At 43.1% G+C, this 22,677-nt stretch overlaps 2 protein-coding genes across 5 annotated transcripts; both read right to left on the bottom strand.

Moving 5' to 3' along the window:
• Window positions 1-80: 80 nt before the first annotated feature.
• On the bottom strand, window positions 81-22,677 carry LOC117746073 (putative ferric-chelate reductase 1). Of its 3 annotated transcripts, XM_034554886.1 has the most exons (9): window positions 22,519-22,533; window positions 22,386-22,429; window positions 12,893-13,067; window positions 12,286-12,373; window positions 10,611-10,808; window positions 10,142-10,252; window positions 4,936-5,053; window positions 1,299-1,478; window positions 81-539 (listed from the first exon to the last, which is right to left on the bottom strand). In XM_034554886.1, the coding sequence occupies exons 4-9, from the start codon at window positions 12,370-12,372 to the stop codon at window positions 487-489; spliced, it is 747 nt and encodes a 248-aa protein (XP_034410777.1). In that variant the 5' UTR covers window position 12,373; window positions 12,893-13,067; window positions 22,386-22,429; window positions 22,519-22,533; the 3' UTR covers window positions 81-486. The 3 variants fall into 3 exon arrangements, with proteins under 3 accessions (XP_034410777.1, XP_034410776.1, XP_034410779.1); XM_034554885.1 differs by having other exon boundaries at window positions 22,386-22,677; XM_034554888.1 differs by having other exon boundaries at window positions 10,611-10,805; window positions 22,386-22,676.
• Window positions 17,044-22,109, bottom strand: LOC117746076 (putative ferric-chelate reductase 1). 2 transcript variants are annotated; one of them, XM_034554894.1, is made up of 7 exons: window positions 21,980-22,109; window positions 21,363-21,450; window positions 20,842-21,057; window positions 19,747-19,860; window positions 19,080-19,200; window positions 18,262-18,348; window positions 17,044-17,502 (listed from the first exon to the last, which is right to left on the bottom strand). In XM_034554894.1, the coding sequence occupies exons 2-7, from the start codon at window positions 21,447-21,449 to the stop codon at window positions 17,450-17,452; spliced, it is 678 nt and encodes a 225-aa protein (XP_034410785.1). In that variant the 5' UTR covers window position 21,450; window positions 21,980-22,109; the 3' UTR covers window positions 17,044-17,449. The 2 variants fall into 2 exon arrangements, with proteins under 2 accessions (XP_034410785.1, XP_034410786.1); XM_034554895.1 differs by having other exon boundaries at window positions 20,842-21,054.

Here is a 22,677-nt window from a genome sequence, read left to right as displayed (position 1 = left end):
TTAATAACATTTACTTTGAGAGTAAAGTGCAAAAAAGTGCTTTCATGTAGAAAATAAATAATTAAATTGTAAACAAACTATATAGTTCCAACTTTATTATTAATATATACATATGGAAATCTTTCATTGTCCCATGAACAGCTATTTTACAGTCACAGTACATTTCAGAATAAAAACATTTTGGGTTTTCCCCACATGGATGTTTGTGATTTGAGGTTTTCTGCCAAGAAACGGCTCAAACTCAGACCAGAAATAGCTTGCAGAGCCTGACGGGCAAGTTTAGGAGGAAACGTTGACAAACGGAAAAACTGTAATTAATTAAATATATATATATAGTCCTCTGCAGAAAAGTAATTATATAGTCACTAAAACAAGTGAGTTTCATCTTAAAGTATAAACCAAGTTAAAAGGTTAAAACATGTCTAATAAAGTGCAGTAAGAACATTTTATACATAGCTTGACACCGTCGTCATGTTATTCGTCCTCTCAGGCTCTCAGCATGACCGACAGTGTGAGGACGCTCAGCAGGAGCAGCACAGCTGGAGAGGGAACACAAAGGGTTAATGTTCCATTCTCACTGCAGTCACAAATAGGTTTTATTTTGGTTGCATTAACTGTGGTGAGACATCTAATCTGAGATTTACACCTCAAATGGAAGTTGAAAAACTAGACTAATAAAGCTCAGCTTCATCTTTCCATAAACCATGTCCCTGGTTCACTAAACATACCGTCATTTATTTATTAGTCACCTCTGAAGTGGAAGAGCTCTTTGGTCACTCCGTATATGAGACATTTCTGGACACATTTTGAGCACCACAGATGGCTTTATTCATCTCCATTGCTTTTGGGTGGAGGCCAAACACACAAAGAACCTGGCGAGGCTACAATAGAGGTACGAGTAAAAGTGTGTTTTTGTAATTATAACCACGGTAGACAAGCTGCATGCATATCAATATATTACTTAAAATGTTGTTTATAAACTGCATTCAGAGTCAATAAACATAACTCATATTATTGGAGCTTTTGATCATCAATTTGCATTATCGGGCGAAGATCATCCGATCAAAAGCTCCAGAACTACTAAAGGGACGCTGAGGTCAAACGGTCTGAAGATGAAGACATTTTCTCCATAATTAATCACCAAATTACATTTACAGCCTCCCTCCCACTGGAACCTTCCTATATTAATTTTAAATTATACATCCGTTTATGTCCAGGATATTACAGGAAACTAATAAAATAGTTTTTCCCCCGTCTCTCATTCAGATCCACACACATGACGGCGGCGTGTTGTTTACCATGAGGCCGGACAGCTCCACCACTGTTGGTCATAGTGGTGTTGGTCATAGTGGTGTTGGTCATAGTGGTGTTGGTCATAGTGGTGGTGGGCATAGTGGTGGTGGGCATAGTGGTGGGTGGTGGTGTGGTTGCGACGCCGTCGGCCACGTTCAGGGCGACTTCGAAGGGTCCGACACCAGCTAAACAACAACAGGAAGTCGACGGTTACACACGTCGCCATTGGACAGCCGTGTGGGGAAAGCTTCACAATAACAATTATTTACAGTACACACACACACAAATTTCACAGAATTTCAGAAAGATGCAGTGCATCAGATACACAAGATCAAACCTTTTTTCATATAATATATTAGATTATTGGATTATTATTCCTCATGCATCAATATAGAAGCATTATTCTGAAGCTCATTTGCAATCAGATTTCAGCTCATTTTCATTGAGGAATAGTCAAGCGATTGTTTTGTAAACATTGTGAAATGAGAAAAAAAAAGCTGTAAAAATTACCCAGAGCCCCAACCGTCAAATTTATTTAAAGTGTAAAGTCCATCCATCCATCCATTATCACCCGCTTATCGCGGGTCGCGGTGGCAGCAGGTTCAGCAGGCCGACCCAGGCTTCCCTCTCACCCGCAACACTTTCCAGCTCATTCTGGGGGATCCCGAGGCGTTCCAAGGCCAGTCGGGAGATATAATCCCTCCAGCGTGTCCTCGGTCTTCCCCGGGGCCTCCTACCAGTTGGACGTGCCCGGAAAACCTCTAATGGGAGGCGTCCAGGAGGCATCCTGACTAGATGCCCGAACCACCTCAGCTGACTCCTTTCGACACGAAGGAGCAGCGATTCGACTCCAAGTTCCTCCCTGATGTCCAAGCTCCTTACCCTATCTCTAAGGCTGAGCCCGGCCACCCTACGGAGGAAGCTCATTTCGGCCGCTTGTATCCGAGATCTCGTTCTTTTGGTCACGACCCAGAGTTCGTGACCATAGGTGAGGGTTGGAACGTAGACCGACCAGTAAATGGAGAGCTTTGACCGGTACAGCGCCTGTTTTACTGCTTTACTGCTGCAGCCGCACCGATCCGCCTGTCGATCTCCCGCTCCACCTTACCCTAAGACCCCGAGATACTTGAACTCCTTCGCTTGGGGTAGGCAGTTTGCCCCCACCTGGAGGGAGCAATCCGCCGGTTTCCGGCAGAGCACCATGGCCTCAGATTTGGAGGTGCTAACTCTCATCCCTGCCGCTTCGAACTCGGCTGCAAAACGCCCCAGTGAATGCTGGAGGTCACGGTCCGAGGAGGCAAACAGGACCACATCATCCGCGAACAGCAGAGAGGCGATCCCGAGACTCCCGAACCGGATCCTCTCCACCCCCTGGCTGCGCCTAGATATCCTGTCCATGAAGGTCACGAACAGGACCGGTGATAAAGGGCAGCCCTGGCGGAGGCCAACACCCACCAGGACTGTGTCTGACTTACTACCGAGGAGACGAACACAGCCCGTGCCAACGGGTCCGGCACCCCATACTCCCGCAGCACCCCCCACAAAAAACCCAGAGGGACCTGGTCGAAAGCCTTCTCCAGGTCTACAAAGCACATGTAAACTGGTTGGGCAAAATCCCAGGACCCCTCCAGTAATCTTGCGAGGGTAAAGAGCTGGTCCACTGTTCCACGACCGGGACGGAATCCGCACTGTTCGTCTTGAATCCGAGGTTCGACAAGCGGTCGGAGCCTCCTCTCCAGCATCCTGGCATAAGCTTTTCCCGGGAGGCTGAGCAGTGTGATACCACGATAGTTTGAGCACACTCTCCGGTCCCCCTTCTTGAAGATGGGAACCAGCACCCCGGTCTGCCAGTCCATGGGCACTGTTCCCGACCCCCATGCGACACTGAAAAGGCGTGTCAACCAAGACAGCCCAACAATGTCCAGCGCTTTCAGCATCTCAGGGCGGATCTCATCCACCCCTGGCGCCTTGCCACCAAGGAGCTTTTTGACTACCTTAGCGACCTCTGCCAGGGATATGGGTGAAACCACCCCAAAGTCTTTTGGCGCTGCCCCCTCTCCGGGGGACATGTTGGCGGGACATGTTCGCCCGACGATGTCCCCAGTCTGGGTCAGTAGTTCCCCCCCCCCCTGCTGAGAATAGCCTGGGCTAGATCCTGCTTTCCCTTCCTGAGCCGTTGGATGGTTTGCCAGAACTTCCTTGAGGCCAACCGAAAGTCCTTCTCCATGGCCTCCCCGAACTCCTCCCATGCCCGAGTTTTACCACCACCGGGTTCTCGAGTTGCCACCACGACAGGCACCGATGACCTTCCGGCCACAGCCGCGTCCACAATCTCACCACCAGGTGGTGATCAGATGACAGCTCTGCTCCTCTCTTCACCCGAGTGTCCAAGACATACGGCCGCAGATCAGATGATATGATTACAAAGTCGATCATTGATCTCCGGCCTAAGGTGTTCTGGTACCAGATTACACTTATGAGCCACCTTATGTTCGAACATGGTGTTCGTTATGGACAAACTGTGGCTAGCACAGAAGTCCAACAACAAAACACCATTCGGGTTCAGATCGGGCAAGCCGTTCCTCCCAATCACGCCCCGCCAGGTTTCTCTGTCATTGCCCACGTGAGCGTTGAAGTCTCCCAGGAGAACTATGGAGTCGGCAGGCGGCGCCCTTTCCAGGACCCCTCCCACCTACTCCAAGAAGGCCAGATACTCCGAAATGCTGTTCGGTGCATAAGCACAAACAACAGTCAGAGCCTTACTCCCCGCAACCCGTAGGCGCAGGGAGGCGACCCTCTCGTTCCCCGGGGAAAACTCCAACACAGTGGCGCTCAGCCGGGGGCTCGTGAGTATCCCCACTCCCGCCCGGCGCCTCTCACCCTGGGCAACTCCAGAAAAGGTCAAAGTCCAACCCTTCTCCAGGAGCTTGGTTCCAGAGCCCATGCTGTGCGTGGAGGTGAGCCCAACTATATCTAGCTGGTACCGCTCCACCTCCTGCACCAGCTCCGGCTCTTTCCCCGTGTGGTATATTCTCCGCTTCCTTAGAAGATCGGCTTATAAGATGCCGTTCCACATAGTTGCCCTTTGACCTGTTAGAGAGGGGTCTGTCCCTGTGCCCGGAGGGCACCTGTTAAGAGGCCTTTGTGTGACCTCGTCTGTTACTTCTTAATCTTGATATATGGTACACATTCCTGTGTCTGAAAAGTAAGTGTTTAGATTGGGGGTTCCTGAGTCACGTTAGGTATCTCAGGGTCTGGGCACGACGAAGTGGCTACATAACTGAGCTGCGGTGCGGTCTCAGTAGATCTTCCATTTGGCTGAGAAGCTTCTCCGAGCGATCTAGACGCTCGTCCTGACCTGTGATTCCTCTCTGTAATAAACTCTATTATAACAGAAAGAACAGTGTCCGCGGAGATTCCTTCATCCTCATTCTTCAACATCACTGCCACTTGAAAGATACGACACCCGAGGTGAGGTGACGTTCCACGTCCCTAGAGCTAGTCTATGCCGCCGGTGATCGGCCCGCCCAGGTCTCCCGCCTGGCCCGCCGCCCGGTCTACATAGCACCAAGTGTAAAGTCATAACACTAAATGTTTCTGCATGAAAAACAGTGTACGACTCTGCGCTGCGCTTCACTTCACCAGTAACCGTTCCGGTCCCGAGGAGGACGTTGAAGATGTCGGAGGCGTTCAGGGACTCTATGTTGAACTCGCACTTGATCACAGTTCCATCCACCGTGCCGCGGATTTCTTTCACCCTCTAGAAAAGATGAAACAGAAAGTTATGTTAAGGTCAAATAAAATACAGGAACGTTTTAGCGGAAGCTGGTTAGAATTGTTTTAATTAACATTTACACATTACATATATTTTGTTGTTACATATATCCGAAGAAGATAAGAAATAACAGAACTAACAGAAATAAGCTCCTTTACTGAAAAATCAGAGAAAATGTTTTTGCAAGAATTTCTCTCATCCCCGAAAGATCCTCGTGGGGTCCAAATATCTTCACTCAGTCATATCTGCATTGAATAATAATAATAAGCGAGTCTGACTACAGCTTTGTTTAAGCATCAGTACCCTTTTTTGGGGGTGTATTTTCTGAATATTTAGATTAAAAAGCAGTCTAAAGACTTGTGCACTGATCCTGAGATCTCGTGAGGTTCCTGAACGCATCGCTCTCTCTCTTCCAGTAAGCGTATTGCATCACTTCCGGTTGCCAGCTTAGCAGCTCTCGATGTCTTCCTCTCCCCCTCCTGCTCCCGCTCCCTCTTGCTCAGAGTGTCTCATGTATAGCTATTCCTCTGCCTCCCTTAATGAGAACGGTACATGCAACAAGTGTAGTTCATTTGCTAGGTTGGAGGCAGTTCTAAGTGGGTTAGATGCACGGTTCCGCACCATCGAAGCTCAGACAGTTACGCTAGTTAGCCCGCCTCCCCCCATAGCCGGTGCGGAGCCTTTAGCATTAGCCTCTGTTAGCTGTCCCCCGGCAGCCCCTGAGCAGCCGGATGGCTGGGTGACTGTTCGAAGGGGTTTTAAGTCTGAACAGAAGCCCACTGAGCACCGCCAACCTCTTCACGTTTCAAACCAGTTTTCCCCACTCAGCGACGCACCCGCTGAGAAACCCACTCTGGTTATAGGTAGCTCCATAGTCAGAAACGTGAAGATAGGGAAGCCAGGGACCAAAGTCATATGTATCCCGGGGGCCAGAGCGGGCGACATTGAATCTTGTTTAAAACTGCTGGCTAAAGATGAGCGTAGTTACAGTAAGATTATAATACACGCCGGCGGTAATGACTCCCGACTGCGGCGGTCGGAGGTCACTAAAATTAATGTGGAATCGGTGTGTACTTATGCCAAGACAATGTCGGACACCGTAGTTTTCTCTGGCCCTCTCCCCAATCTGATCAATGATGACATGTATAGCCTCATGTCGTCATTCAACCGCTGGTTGTCCAGGTGGTGCCCAGCAAACAATGTGGGCTACATAGATAACTGGCAGACTTTCTGGGGAAAGCCTGATCTGATGAGTCGAGACGGCATTCATCCCACTTGGGATGGAGCGCGTCTCATTCCTGCAAACATGGCGAAGTTGATTAGCGGACTTAATCCATGACCCAGAGTTCAGATCAGGAAGCAGAAGCAGAGTTGTAGTCTTCCACCCTTCTCTGCACTTCCATTTGAGCAGTTACCCACCCTTAACCTTAACTCTATAGAGACTGTGTCTGTCACACGGCCACTTAAATTAATTAAATCAAAAGTAACCAGAAGAGGAGTCATAGAAAATAACCTCATACAGGTTAACATCACTATTTCAAAAGTGCAACAAAACAAGAGAATTAAATGTGGACTCCTAAATATTAGATCTCTGTCATCTAAAGCTGTATTAGTAAATGATTTAATATCAGACAATCACATTGATTTATTGTGTCTTTCTGAAACCTGGCTGAGCAATGAAGAATATGTCAACCTAAATGAATCAACTCCTCCAAGTCATATTAATACTCACATTCCTCGAGGCACCGGCCGAGGAGGTGGAGTAGCAGCCATCTTTGACTCAAGCCTATTAATGAATCCTAAAACTAAACTACAACTCATTTGAAAGCCTTGTTCTTAGTCTTTCACATCCAACCTGTAAAAAATTACAGCCAATCCTATTTGTTATACTGTACCGGCCACCAGGTCCATATTCAGAATTTATATATCTGAATTTTCAGAGTGTTTATCAAGTTTAGTCCTTAAAACTGATTAGGTTATTATTGTAGGAGATTTTAATATTCATGTGGATATTGATAATGATTGCCTTAGTACTGCATTTATCTCATTGTTGGACTCGATTGGCTTCTGTCAGAGAGTACAGAAACCCACTCACTGCTTTGGCCACACCCTCAACCTTGTTCTTACATATGGCATTGACATTGAGCATTTGGAGGTCTTCCCACAGAACCCTCTTCTGTCAGACCATTACCTCATAACTTTTGAGTTTATACTCCCGGAGTATACACCGTTAGTCAAAAGTTTCTACACCAGATGTCTAACTGACAGTGCTGTAGCTAAATTTAAAGAAGCGATTCCTTCTGCATTTGATTCAATACCACGTCTCAATGTGACGGAGGACTCCTGTGCTAACTTTAGTCCGTCCCAGATTGATCATATTGTTGATAGTGCTACAGGCTCACTGAGAATGACACTAGACTCGATAGCCCCACTGAAGAAAAAGACAGTGAGGCAAAGGAGGTTTGCTCCCTGGTAGAACCCTCAGACCCGCGACCTAAAGCAAACTTCACGAAAGCTCGAAAGTATATGGCGTTCCACCAATCTGGAAGAATCACGCTTAGTTTGGCGAGACAGCCTTAAAACATATAAAAAGGCTCTCCGTAATGCCAGAGCAGCCTATTACTCATCAGTGATAGAGAAAAATAAGAACAACCCCAGGGTTCTCTTTAGCACTGTAGCCAGGCTGACAGAGTCACAGCTCTGTGGAGCTGTGTATTCCAATAGACCTCAGTAGTAATGACTTCATGAACTTCTTCAATGAAAAGCTTTTAACTATTAGAGGCAAGATTGATGATCTCTTGCCCTCAACTACTGCCGATCTGTCATCAAGAGGAGTGGCCTTGGAAACGGCTGTATGCCCTGGTGTATATTTGGATAGCTTTTCTCCCATTAACCTAGACCAATTGTCTTCAACAGTTTCTACTTCTAAACCGTCTACCTGTCTCTTAGACCCCATCCCAACGAGGCTGCTTAAAGACGTGTTGCCTTTAATTGGCACCTCTCTGCTGGATATTGTTAATGTGTCGTTGCGAACAGGGCATGTACCACATTCCTTCAAAGTAGCTGTAATTAAACCTCTCCTGAAAAAGCCCACTCTTAATCCAGAGGTGTTGGCTAACTACAGACCGATCTCTAACCTTCCCTTCCTCTCTAAGATCCTTGAGAAAGTAGTCGCAAATCAGTTGTGCGACTTCCTACATCAGAATAGTTTATTTGAGGAGTTTCAGTCAGGATTTAGAAAACACCACAGCACAGAGACAGCACTGGTGAAAATTACAAATGACCTCCTAATTGCATCAGATAAAGGACTCATCTCCATACTGGTCTTGTTAGACCTTAGTGCTGCGTTCGACACCATTGATCATGACATCCTATTACAGAGACTGGATCAGTCGATTGGCATTTCAGGTACCGCACTAAGTTGGTTTAAATCCTATTTATCAGATCAATCTCAATTTGTATTTGTAAACGATGAAGCCTCAATGACCACCAACGTTAATCAGAGTTCCACAAGGTTCTGTGCTTGGACCAATTTTATTATCTTATATATGCTTCCTTTGGGCAACATTATCAGGAAACACTGCATAAACTTTCATTGCTATGCAGACGATACTCAATTATATCTATCGATCAAACCAGAGGAGACCAACCAGCTCGCTAAAATTCAAGAATGTCTTAAAGACATAAAAACATGGATGACCTGCAACTTCCTGATGTTAAACTCAGACAAAACTGAAGTTATTTTACTGGGCCCTGAACACCTCAGAGATCAATTATCTGGTGATGTGGTTTCTGTAGATGGCATTTCCCTCGCATCCAACACCACTGTAAAGAATCTCGTCGTTATCTTTGACCGAGACTTGTCCTTTAACTCCCACGTTAAGCAAATCTCAAGGATCGCATTTTTTCATCTACGTAACATTTCAAAAATCAGGCACATCTTGTCTCAAAAAGATGCAGAAAAGCTGGTTCACGCGTTTGTTACTTCCAGACTAGATTACTGCAACTCCTTATTATCAGGCTGCTCTAATAAGTCTCTTAAATCCCTCCAGTTGATCCAGAATGCTGCAGCTCGTGTACTCACAAAAACTAAGAAAAGAGATCACATGACTCCTGTATTAGCTGCTCTGCACTGGCTCCCTGTAAAATCAAGAATCACATTTAAAATTCTTCTCCTCACCTACAAAGCCTTGATTGGTGATGCACCATCATATCTTAAGGAGCTTGTAGTACCATCTTGCCCCACTAGAGAGCTGCGCTCACTAAATGCGGGGCTACTTGTGGTTCCTAAAAAGTAGGATGGGAGCAAGAGCCTTCAGTTACCAAGCTCCTCTTTTATGGAACCTCTTTTATGGCAGACAGTCACCTCATTCAAGAATAGAGTTAAGACTTTCCTCTTTAATAGTGCTTATAGTTAGGGCTGAATCAGGTTTGCCCTGGTCGAGCCCGTTGATATGCTGCTATAGGCTTATAGGCTGCTGGGGGATGTTTTAGGATACACTGAGCACCTATCTCATCTTCTCTCTCTCCTTATGGATGAATTTACATCTCTCCATTGCACCTTATTAACTCTGCTTCCTCCCCGGAGTCGTTGTGACTTCACGTCTCATAGGGTCCATTGGACCTGGAGGTGTCTGATGCCTGGTGAACCGGCCTCCCGCGTTGGCCCTGCTGATGCCCCGCCCCCCCTCCTCTCTACCTCCTTCTGTTTCATGGATTGGAGTTCCATTCATACATTGTCATATTCATGTAATGTATTTATGTAACTGTAATGCTGTTCATTCTGTACACATGACATCTATTGCTTCTGTCCATCCGGGAAGAGGGATCCTCCTCTGTTGCTCTCCTGAAGGTTTCTTCCCTTTTTTCCCTGTGAAAGGTTATTTTTGGGGAGTTTTTCCTGATTCGATGTGAGGTCCTGGGACAGGGATGTCGTATGTGTACAGATTGTAAAGCCCTCTGAGGCAAATTTGTAATTTGTGATATTGGGCTATACAAAATAAACTGAATTGAATTGAATCCTCTGTGTGCGTACACATTCAGCTCCTCGTGTGAACGCGTGCGTGTTCTCACCGTCTCCGTGGGAATGAGCGCTTCGTCGGTGTTGTTCTTCTGCAACGTCCTGAAGAAGATCGCCCCGTTGCTTGTTGTGTTTGCAGCGCAAACAAACAGCATGGTGGTTCCCTGAGCAGGAGAACAACAAGTGGAGAAAAGGTCACACATCAAAACGTCAAGTGAACACAATGAGGCTGGAAATAACCCCATAAAGTTATGAAACTGATGGTTTTGGGGCGTCAACATTGTGCAATTTGTCATAGAAGTCACGGATTAACTGGATCAATAAAATAAAAAGGAAAGACACACAGCTGCGTTACATAATATATTCATATATATATATTCATATATATATTCATATTCTATTCATGAAACAATAAAACTCAAAGTATAGCATCACAACGCTGTATTATTTTAAAAAAAATGTTGGCTGTTAAGGAACAACTTTGTGGCAATTTAGCAAAAGGTGTGTGTTTGTGTGCGTTACCTGCGAGGCATTTGCAATGAGGCCCAGTGCGATGTACCCGCCGGAGTCTCCTCGGAGTTCGACGACCACGTTGGCCGCCGTGGGGCTGGTGGTCCTGGACATGAACAGACAGGCGCTCTGCCCGGCGGGGTCGCAGTTGTCTGGGGTCGACACGCACACTTTAGTGGCTCCGCAGCCGGCGAGAGTGATGTCCACCTGCTTGACACACACACAAATAAAAGGCTTTTAATCTGCACTTGGTAACCATTTGTACACAGTGAGGAGCACGACTCAGCCTGTTGCATCATGTCCGAGTTGCATGATGGGAAGTGTAGGCGCCAGCGATTTTAGGATCTAGGCCCATAAAATACAGTCTTGGCCTCTGCTGCGTTCATGTTTACCCTTTTTAGGGTCCGAGCCTTTTAGGGTCCGAGCAACCGACGAAGTCAGTCTGAAAGGTTGACCGGCGACGCCCCTCATGTCTGATTGACTTGAAATTTTTCACACATGTCCATCTCCACCTGCTCTACAAAAAAGCCTCTCAGACCCCTAAGCTCCGCCTACTTAGATTTTCCACCATTTTGAATTTTGTGAAAAACACTTAATTGGCCATTTCTCCTATACGCTGGGTCTGGATCATACACAAATGTATATCAATCAGATAGTTGAAGCCAGATGACCTAGAATATGTCAACCGTTTTTTGATATCTCATTGTGGTAAGGATCTATGGCCCAATGAACCTCTTATGCTGCATTCACACTTTAATCCCATGCAGATCCCATGCAAAGTCCAGCGCGTCCAGATCCCATGCAAAGTCCAGCGCGTCCAGATACCATGCAAAGTCCAGCGCGTCCAGATCCCATGCAAAGTCCAGCGCGTCCAGATCCCATGCAAAGTCCAGCGCGTCCAGATCCCATGCAAAGTCAATGCACAGACGCGTTTAGACGTGAATTTCACCGTCTTCTCCAGGAACTGCGTCTGGATGACTGCCGCTTCCAGCGCTACTTCAGGCTAACCTGTAGTTGTATTAAAGAGCTCGGGGGGGTCCGCAAACCGCTACGATGTCCTCCATTTTCTGATTCAACAACGGCAGGACAGTGACGGGCGGAGCATCTCAACACTGATTGGCTTTCGCCTCGGGCGAAATTTATTTGCGCTGCCTGACGCGAATTCGCGTCTAAATGCGTCTGTGCATTGACTTTGCATGGGATCTGGACGCGCGTGTGAACGCAGCAATTAGGGGCCTTGTTTTTCAATGCTCATAACTTCACTATTGGGAGTAATCACTCGAAACTTGCAGGATATGTGCACATTGGATCCTGTAACATGCAAAAACAATCTTGTGCGATTTGAACACTACAATAATTTACATTAAAAAAATGACTTATCACCATAATATGTGGACCCCAATAAATGCCCACTTTCTGTTTTGTTATGTTATAGACTGTTGCTTTAACTGATTCAATCCTTCCAAAAATAATCATGCAAGATGCCAGTATATATATATATATATATATATATATATATATATATATATATATATATATATATATATATATATATATATGTATAAAATATATATATATTACCCTTTTTTCTATTCATATTTTACTCTAAATGCCAGCTTTGTAGGCACATTAATAGTAGAGGTGTTGTGAGGATTTACACAGAGAGGATTAAAGAAAGAAATCAAACCTCAGTGTTGTTGGAAAAGGACAAATGAGACGTTCCTTGGACACAAACGACCAGCGCCGCCACCAGCAGGATGAAGACACCTTCCATTCTTCAGAGGAAATCAAATTAACTGGTTATTAAAAAGTCTGATTGGAGAGATAAAGCAGACTTAAGTCTTTTAACATCTTAAATCACCCTTAAGAGACATTCAATTATCAGCATAATAGCTTACTTTGAAAACATTTAACTCAACACAACTATGAAGCATATTATTATATTTCTACTTCAGTGAAAAGATGTTGAATTATCAAAAATATTGCTGATATACAATTTACAGCAATATTTACATAGCTACAAATAAAAGAGTAAAAACAAACAACTCGCCTTCTTTTGAGACAAAGTTGTAAAACTCAAACAACCCGTACAAGTTTATTCTTTAAAACCAGAACATCTGTTTTGTCTTTCAGGGAAAAGTCTTTAAACCCACACAGCAAACTATAGATTTATGTCTTTCAAGTCATCTCTAGCTGCCGTTACTTACAATCCCCCTCAAGTAAAAAATAATAAAATAAATGAAAAACAAACTCAAGAGCATCGCTCAGAGAAGGAAGCGAGACTCGAGCCTCACCTGAGCTGTAAAAGTCAAGTGTTGCGCAGCAGGAAACTTCTTTGTTGGCAGATTCTGCTTCTCTGTGTCTGTGAAGCTTGAGGGAAGGTTTTAAATCAGGAGACATCAGCGCTATGGCTTATAGGTGATGATGCAGGAGGAAGGTGTGGTTGGAGGGTGTTTCTTCCGCTGCATCCTGAAGAGGGCGTGGCTTTCTCATCATTCACCTGCAAGGTGTGCAATGCAGGAAGCAGACAAGCCTCTTCACTCTTTAGGGGAAGTACATTTTTCCACCTCAGAGCACAAAGCACCTCAGACTAGATTTGAGGGTTAATTGAAGATCAGAGTTTTTGGATTATTGATTGTTTCTCCGCGATGATGACGGATGTTTTATTATCTAAATCGTATCGGTCCTGCGTGAATAAGTAGAAAACAACATTTCTGGCAACAGGTTTTAAATAAGCAGCCAAGGGACCAAGTTGACTCTTGATGAGACTGGTGTTATTGTTTGGGGAACTGAATAATATGACTTCTGATTTGGAGTTATTGAGCGGAAGAAAATGTTGTGCCATCCAGCAGTTAACGTCAGAGAGACAATCTAAGACAGCAGCCAGGCTCTCCGGGTCACCAGGTCTCAGCGGAAGGTATATCTGTGTGTCGTCTGCATAGCAATGAAAAGATACGTTGTGTCGCTGGAGGATTTGGCCGAGTGGAAGCATGTAGATAGAAAATAAAAGTGGACCTAAAATTGAACCTTGTGGTACACCACGTGTAATGTGAGTCGTGGAAGACGAGTGATTACCTATGGTGACCGAGTACGATCTTTCTAAAAGGTAAGAATAAAACCAGCCAAGTGCAGTGTCCTTGATGCCAACCCAGACTTTGAGGCGATCGATTAAAATGGCGTGATCTACAGTATCAAAAGCTGCACTAAGGTCTAAAAGAATTAAAATGTCCATTGGTAAATGTCAGTGGTTAGCATGTCCGTCTGTCAATCAAGGGGTTGGCAGTTCAATCCCCGCCCTAGTCGATGTGTCCTTGAGCAATACACTTAACCCTGCATTGCTCTCAATATCTGTGTCTACAGTGTATGAATGTAACATCTAAAGTGTCTGAGTATCTTAAAAAGCGCTATATAAATAAAATGGATTATTATTATTATTCTCGAGAAGCAAATATTCCCATACACAAATTTCACCTTCTATGTGTTATTCTGAACTGGAGTAGCCTAACCAAAGTATAACATTAAAACAATATATAAGCAGTATTTAGAGGAAATGAAATGACGTCTCATTCCTCTTAAAGATGTTTGTAAAAGACAAGTGAGAGAAACAGGGATGCAATTAAGAGAATTGGGATGCACCCCCCCTAACTTACCTTCAAGTAATAACTAAATAAAGCACCTCATTCTGCAAATATCTTCTGATAGTGACACCGGTCTTTATTGGTAAATGTACAGTGATCAAAAGTCTCTCCAGCTGTTAAGGCCGACTGACAGCTGATCCAGATGTGAAGACGCTTTAGAGGAAATGACGTTTCATTCCTCTTAAACATGTTTGTAAAAGACAAGTGAGAGAAACAGGGATGCAATTAAGAGAATTGGGATGTACCCCCCCCTTAACTTGCCTTCAAGCAATAACTAAATAAAGCACCTCCTTCTGCAAATGATCTTACAGGAAACACTCAAGTTCATTCCAACTTAACATGTTTGCATCAGTTTGAGAACCCCTTAGTCACCAAAGAGATTTATGTGAAGAGAAATCAGCTTGTAGTACGAGTACAACCCAGACTGTTGCCGTATGTGTGTCATTCAGGTCCTCCACCTTTTAAAAACCACATTTACACATTATAATAATAATAATAATAATAATACATTTATTTATATAGCACCTTTGAAAACAGGGTTTACAAAGTGCTCTACATAAAAGCAAGGTAAAAACATAACATCAATACAAGTAAACATTTCAGAAAATACATGAGGCAAAGGAGACAATGCCATATAGGCAATGAACACAATAGAGAAATAGAAAATTACAAATACAAAATAAGGCAGAACAGAGAAACTAAAATAGGGGAACCAAAGAACTGCATAAAAGGACGACATCTTGGAGGTAACCAAAGGTGTACCAGTCCGGTTTTGGGGAGTGGAGTCAGCAGGAAGAGTAGAGGGTGGCGGGGGAGCTGTAACAGTTCCTAATTTCGTGCCACCATCTCGCTCTTGGAGACTGTTGTTGTGATGACGAGCTGCAGCATTGCGCTCGGCCGACCAGAGGGAGGGGATGGAAAGCGTGGAGCGATCAGGAGCAAACAAACCCTCCGCGGGAGGTGCTGTGGATGCAACTGGGCCGACGAAGGAGTCCGAGCGCCCCGATGGTCGAGACGAAGGGAGGAGCAGACAAGCCGTTGAGCCCGAGGAGCTGCGAGGTGGAACACTACAGAACCACGCCAGCCGGGGAGGATGCAATCGGAAACCACGGACCGGACCACCGGAGCACCAGGACCGCTGAGAGGCGACCAGCCTCAGAGCAACAGCACGGAGCAGGGAGTCGGCCGGCTCGCCGGCAGCCGCCGAACAGCAAGAGACCGTCGGCCAGCCAGCAAGAGACCGTAGGCCAGCCAGCAAGAGACTGTCGGCTAGCCAGCAAGAGATTGTCGGCCAGCCAGCCAACGCCAGTTGTCCAGGATTGTCCAGGCGGCAGCGGTGGAGAGCATCCAGCAGGGAGTCGGCTGGCTCGTTGGTAGTCGCCGGCCAGCAAGAGACTGTTGGCTAGCCAGCCAACGGCAGTTGACCAGATCGCAGTGGTGGAGAGCAAGAGCCAACGGCAATCACAAAATAAAAAATAATCCAAGATTTGGAGGATAATTGAGTCAGAAGAATGGCTACATGGTCAAATAAAATTAAAAATAATTTAAATGAATGTTAAATTGTAAAATAAGGTAGAAAAAAAACAAATAAAAACAGTCCTAGACAGCTATAGTTAGACTTTGTAAAACAAAAAAAATAAACATGCGCAAATATATTGATGTTATACATCAAATTAAACAAAACTTGGGCTACAAGAATCAGTAAGCCATTACCACACAACTCAAACACCAACTGAAAGAATTATTAAAAATATAATCATTTTGTCAGGAGTCAGCCCACTCAGCACGTTTTCGGAACTAGCAACCCGTAGCTCGGTGCTATCAGAAAAAGCCAGATAGCAAAGAGCAAGAGGATTTAACACAGATTCTAAATATCTTTAGAAAATCCTTCTGCACCAAAGCATCACTGAGATATGAGCCAAAGAACACAGCAGCATGAATCGCTTTAGCGCTTTACAGTCACAAATGCTGCTTATCTTTGGCTTTTTTTCTTCTTCTAATCAACAAAGACTGCTGTATTTGGATGTATTGAACACCATAAGTATTATACAAGTGAAATATATGGTTTTGTACGTGAGAAAAATTCAAATTGCACAAGATGGTGCTCAAATACCCATTTCGCCTAATTAATCTGTACTAAAACCTCTAACTTTGTTCTGATTTACTTCTTCAAAGTCAAACTTTGCAGAGAGACTGGTCCCATAGTGTGCTATGATCTGAGTGGTTTTTGACCTTCGCTCTGCATCCTTTCAAGAGATAATCATCCTGAAAGTGCTTTTTTATTCTAGGCGAACCTGGAAATTCAACTTTTGTTGTCTTTCATCTTTATTTACTCTTAACCAGTAACAAATATACTAATATTTACACATCTGAACAAAAGCACAAATGGGTTGCCTTTATTAGAACACCAACATTATTCAAATATCCTTTGTAGTTGCAGAGATACACCCTTTTTAGTTTTGATTGCCATGACACTTGAATTGAGAGGAACGCAAGGTTGTGCGATGAGCTGTTGGCAACGGCACATTGTTGATGAGGGAAACCATCCAGCTGCTCCTCTTTCAGGGTTCGAATATGCAGCAAAACCAGCTTTATTTTTTGAATTGGTCCACACTGTTCATCCGTGTGTATTCTGTATTGATCTCTGGTTGGACGCGTTCACAGGAGTCTGATGTCATGTTTGACTTTAGGAACATTTCACCATAAACTCACAGTATGCAGCAGCTTTTAATAACATTTACTTTGAGAGTAAAGTGCAAAAACGTGCTTTCATGTAGAAAATAAATAATTAAATTGTAAACAAACTATATAGTTCCAACTTTATTATTAATATATACATATGGAAATCTTTCATTGTCCCATGAACAGCTATTTTACAGTCACAGTACATTTCAGAATAAAAACATTTTGGGTTTTCCCCACATGGATGTTTGTGATTTGAGGTTTTCTGCCAAGAAACGGCTCAAACTCAGACCAGAAATAGCTTGCAGAGCCTGACGGGCAAGTTTAGGAGGAAACGTTGACAAACGGAAAAACTGTAATTAATTAAATATATATATATAGTCCTCTGCAGAAAAGTAATTATATAGTCACTAAAACAAGTGAGTTTCATCTTAAAGTATAAACCAAGTTAAAAGGTTAAAACATGTCTAATAAAGTGCAGTAAGAACATTTTATACATAGCTTGACACCGTCGTCATGTTATTCGTCCTCTCAGGCTCTCAGCATGACCGACAGTGTGAGGACGCTCAGCAGGAGCAGCACAGCTGGAGAGGGAACACAAAGGGTTAATGTTCCATTCTCACTGCAGTCACAAATAGGTTTTATTTTGGTTGCATTAACTGTGGTGAGACATCTAATCTGAGATTTACACCTCAAATGGAAGTTGAAAAACTAGACTAATAAAGCTCAGCTTCATCTTTCCATAAACCATGTCCCTGGTTCACTAAACATACCGTCATTTATTTATTAGTCACCTCTGAAGTGGAAGAGCTCTTTGGTCACTCCGTATATGAGACATTTCTGGACACATTTTGAGCACCACAGATGACTTTATTCATCTCCATTGCTTTTGGGTGGAGGCCAAACACACAAAGAACCTGGCGAGGCTACAATAGAGGTACGAGTAAAAGTGTGTTTTTGTAATTATAACCACGGTAGACAAGCTGCATGCATATCAATATATTACTTAAAATGTTGTTTATAAACTGCATTCAGAGTCAATAAACATAACTCATGATATTGGAGCTTTTGATCATCAATTTCCATTATCGGGCGAAGATCATCCGATCAAAAGCTCCAGAACTACTAAAGGGACGCTGAGGTCAAACGGTCTGAAGATGAAGACATTTTCTCCATAATTAATCACCAAATTACATTTACAGCCTCCCTCCCACTGGAACCTTCCTATATTAATTTTAAATTATACATCCGTTTATGTCCAGGATATTACGGGAAACTGTAATAAAATTGTTTTTCCCGTCTCTCATTCAGATCCACACACATGACGGCGGCGTGTTGTTTACCATGAGGCCGGACAGCTCCACCACTGTTGGTCACTGTCAGGTTCACACGGCCGGCGTTCAGGTCGATATTGAAGGGGCCGACAGCAGCTGAACAACAGGAAGTGGACGGTTACACACGTCGCCATTGGAAAGCCGTGTGGGGAAAAGCTTGAAGTCACAATAACAAACATTTACATTTTAAATATAAACTATATCAGTTTGAAAGAAGCAGCAAATACATCTGCATCTCTGGGGAAGAAAGACCGGCAGTATTGTTGTTTACTATCTACACTACCGTTCAAAAGTTTGGGGTCACTTAGACCCCTGTTTTTTTCAATGAAGATAACATTAAATTAATCAGAAATACACTCTATACATTGTTAATGTGGTAAATGACTATTCTAGTTGGAAACGTCTGGTTTAATGAAATATCTATATAGATGTATAGAGGCCCATTTCCACAACTATCACTGCAGTGTTCTAATAGTACATTGTGTTCTGAGAAGACTAATGGATGATTAGAAAACCATTGAAAACCATTGAAAACCCTTGTGCAATGATGTTAGCACAGCTGAAAACATGCTAGTGAGAGAAGCTATAAAACTGCTGCAAATGGAGCATTCTTTGATGAAAGCAAAGTTTGAAGAACAAAATTAATATTTCAAATAAAAATCATTATTGCTAACCTTGTTAATGTCTTGACTATATTTTCTATTCATTTTGCAACTCATTTGATAAATAAAAGTCTGAGTTTTCATCCCAAAAAAAAAAAATATTGTCTGGGTGACCCCAAACTTCTGAACGGTAGTGTGTATATAGCGTTACTGCGCGTCACTTACTCCCGTTAACCGCTCCGGTCCCGAGGAGGACGTTGAAGATGTTGGTGGCGTTCAGGGACTCTATGTTGAACTCGCACTTGATCACAGTTCCAGCCACCGTGCCGCGGATTTCTTTCACCCTCTAGAAAAGATGACAGAAAGTTATGTGAAGGTCAAATAAAAATAAAATACAGGAACGTTTTAACTGAAGCAGGTTAGAATTGTTTTAATTAACATTTACACATGACATATATTTAGTTGTTACAGATATAAATATAAGTTGACATGTTCGTTCTGTCAAAGCATCATTGTAGCTTATTGTAGCGACAGAGTTACATGAAGTCTTTAAAGATCATGTTGTGTACATTTATGTTTTAATGTCAGTTCTTATTAATTCATCCATTTCCTTTTTGTTTTTAAGTTTTTTTGCTTAAACAGAAATAAGCTCCTTTACTGAAAAATCAGAGAAAATGTTTTTGCAAGAATTGTTCTCATCTCCGAAAGATCCTCATCATATCAGCATTGAATAATAATCCATTCTGACTACAGCTTTGTTTAAGCATCTGATCACCAAGTGAATTCATTACCGTTGTTTTGGAATATTTAGATTAAAAAGCAGTCTAAAGACTCGTGCACTGATCCAATGTGCGCGTGCACATTTACAACATAAACGCGTGCGTGTTCTCACCGTCTCCGTGGGAATGAGCGCTTCGTCTGTGTTGTTCCTCTGCAACGTCCTGAAGAAGAAGATCGCCCCGTTGTTTGTTGTGTTTGCAGCGCAAACAAACAGCATGGTGGTTCCCTGAGCAGGAGAACAACAAGTGGAGAAAAGGTCACACATCAAAACGTCAAGTGAACACAATGAGGCTGGAAATAACCCAATAAAGTGATGAAACTGATGGTTGTGGGGCGTCAACATTGTGCAATTTGTTTTCTGCGCCTGCTTCCCTGTTGACGTCACATCGTTTTGGAAAGTCATTACACAATGTTAATGTAATTGCTATATCCAATAATAAGCATCCAAACACAGCAGCCTTAGAGCACCTGTTGCCGTCTTCAAACATGGTCAAAGTCCATGTTTTAAATACATAAAAACACTATAATGGACTCATCAGCAGAGAGAGACATGGAGCCTTCTTTTGCCCAAATTATGACGGACGCAATGATGCGTTATTTTACAGCCTTCAGTACGAGCCAACAGCCATATGGATATTCAGGTGATCCTTGTTGACTTTATACAATATGTATTTAGTTGATAAAAGTCACCGATTAACTAGATCAATAAAAAAATAATAAAAAAGGAAAGCTACAGCTTTCCTTTTTTATTCTTTTATTGATCTGAATGAATTATTTCTTTGTGTATATAGTGACTATTTTTTCTATGAAATGTTGATTTACAGTAGTCATTTTTAGGAAACATCTGTGAACATCTGTAAAATGTTTTAATGATATGAAAATAAATAAATTTCACCTGAATTTTACATCAATTATTTTGTGAGTATTTTAGAGCAATTTTACCGTGGCCCCCAAAAATATTTTAAGGATCATTTCTGAAAAAAATAAAATAAAAACTAAGCACACAGACGGTGTTTTGAAAGTGTGCACACAGGTGAGTTACATAATATATTCTATATTTGTCTGACATCCATCATAAAACTAAAAACTATAGAACCACAACGCTGTATTATGTAAAAAAATAAATTTAAAAAAAGTCTTGGCTGTTAAGGAACAAAAACACTTGAAAACACCTGTGTGTGTGTGTGTGTGTGTGTGTGTGTGTTACCGGCGAGGTACTCGAAATGAGGCCCAGTGCGATGTACCCTCCGGAGTCTCCTCGGAGTTCGACGGCCAGCTCAACGCTGTCGGCCACCGGGGGGCTGGTGGTCACGACGGCCGAAGACGCGAACAGACAGGCGCTCTGCCCGGCGGGGTCGCAGCTGTCTGGGGTCGACAGGCACAATTTAGTGACTCCGCAGCCGTCGAGTGTGATGTTCACCTGCTTGACACACACAGAAATAAAAGGCTTTTAATCTGCACTTGGTAACCATTTGTACACAGTGAGGAGCACGACTCAGCCTGTTGCATCATGTCCGAGTTGCATGATGGGAAGTGTAGGCGCCAGCGATTTTAGGATCTGGGCCCATAGGGACTAAAATACAGAGTCTTGGCCTCGGCTGCGTTTATGTTTACCCTTTTTTTTCTATTAATATTTTACTCCTAATACCAGCTTTGTAGGCACATTTATAAAAAACAGATTTTTAGTAGAGGTGTTTACACGGAGAGGATTAAAGAAAGAAATCAAACCTCAGTGTTGTTGGAAAAGGACAAATGAGACGTTCCTTGGACACAAACGACCAGCGCCGCCACCAGCAGGATGAAGACACCTTCCATTCTTCAGAGGAAATCAAATTAACTGGTTATTAAAAAGTCTTAAGACACCCTTAAGAGACATTCAATTATCAGCATAATAGCTTACTTTGAAAACATTTAACTCAACACAACTATGAAGCATATTATTATATTTCTACTTCAGTGAAAAGATGATGAATTGTGCACAAAAAAAATAAATTATATATATATATATATATATATATATATATATATATATATATATATATATATTGCTGATACAATATTTACAAAGCTACAAATAAAAGAGTAAAAACAAACAACTCGCCTTCTTTTGAGACAAAGTTGTAAAACTCAAACAACCCGTACAAGTTTATTCTTTAAAACCAGAACATCTGCTTTGTCTTTCAGGGAAAAGTCTTTAAACCCACACAGCAAACTATAGATTTATGTCTTTCAAGTCATCTCTAGCTGCCGTTACTTACAATCCCCCTCAAGTAAAAAATAATAAAATAAATGAAAAACAAACTCAAGAGCATCGCTCAGAGAAGGAAGCGAGACTCGAGCCTCACCTGAGCTGTAAAAGTCAAGTGTTGCGCAGCAGGAAACTTCTTTGTTGGCAGATTCTGCTTCTCTGTGTCTGTGAAGCTTGAGGGAAGGTTTTAAATCAGGAGACATCAGCGCTATGGCTTATAGGTGATGATGCAGGTGGGGGGGGGCGGGTCCTTAAGGGGGCGTGGCTTTCTCATCATTCACCTGCAAGGTGTGCAATGCAGGAAGCAAACAAGCCTCTTCACTGTTTAGGGGAAGTACACAAAGCACCTCAGACTAGATTTGAGGGTTAATTAAAGTTCAGAGTTTTTGGATTATTGATTGTTCCTCCGCGATGACGCGTTGTCACGGTAAGGTTAGCGGAGGCATTTAAAAGTGATTTAGAAAATCACAACAAATGAAGTAGAACACAAATGCAGTCCTTACAAAACTTGTCCCCCGACTTAAACTGCTCTCTGATCAGTCGTTACCTTGCGGAAGAGAGAGAGTGTGTCATTTGATGATCTCACTAATGGAAGACACACAACTATTACTGTAACAGTCATTATGAAACAATTACAATTTGGACGTCGCCCGTACATCGTGATCCATAACTGTCAGATTCCTTTGTGTTTTTTCCAGTTACGGAAACTTTTGTTTCCTCGAGTTGTTCATGTCACAATACAAGAGACAAGTACAACAGCTGCAGTGTTACAGCATTTAAACACACACATACGCA

This window comes from Cyclopterus lumpus, chromosome 17 (assembly GCF_009769545.1).
Source record: "Cyclopterus lumpus isolate fCycLum1 chromosome 17, fCycLum1.pri, whole genome shotgun sequence".
NCBI classification, from domain to species: domain Eukaryota; kingdom Metazoa; phylum Chordata; class Actinopteri; order Perciformes; family Cyclopteridae; genus Cyclopterus; species Cyclopterus lumpus.
This window is presented reverse-complemented; position numbering and strand designations above follow the sequence as displayed.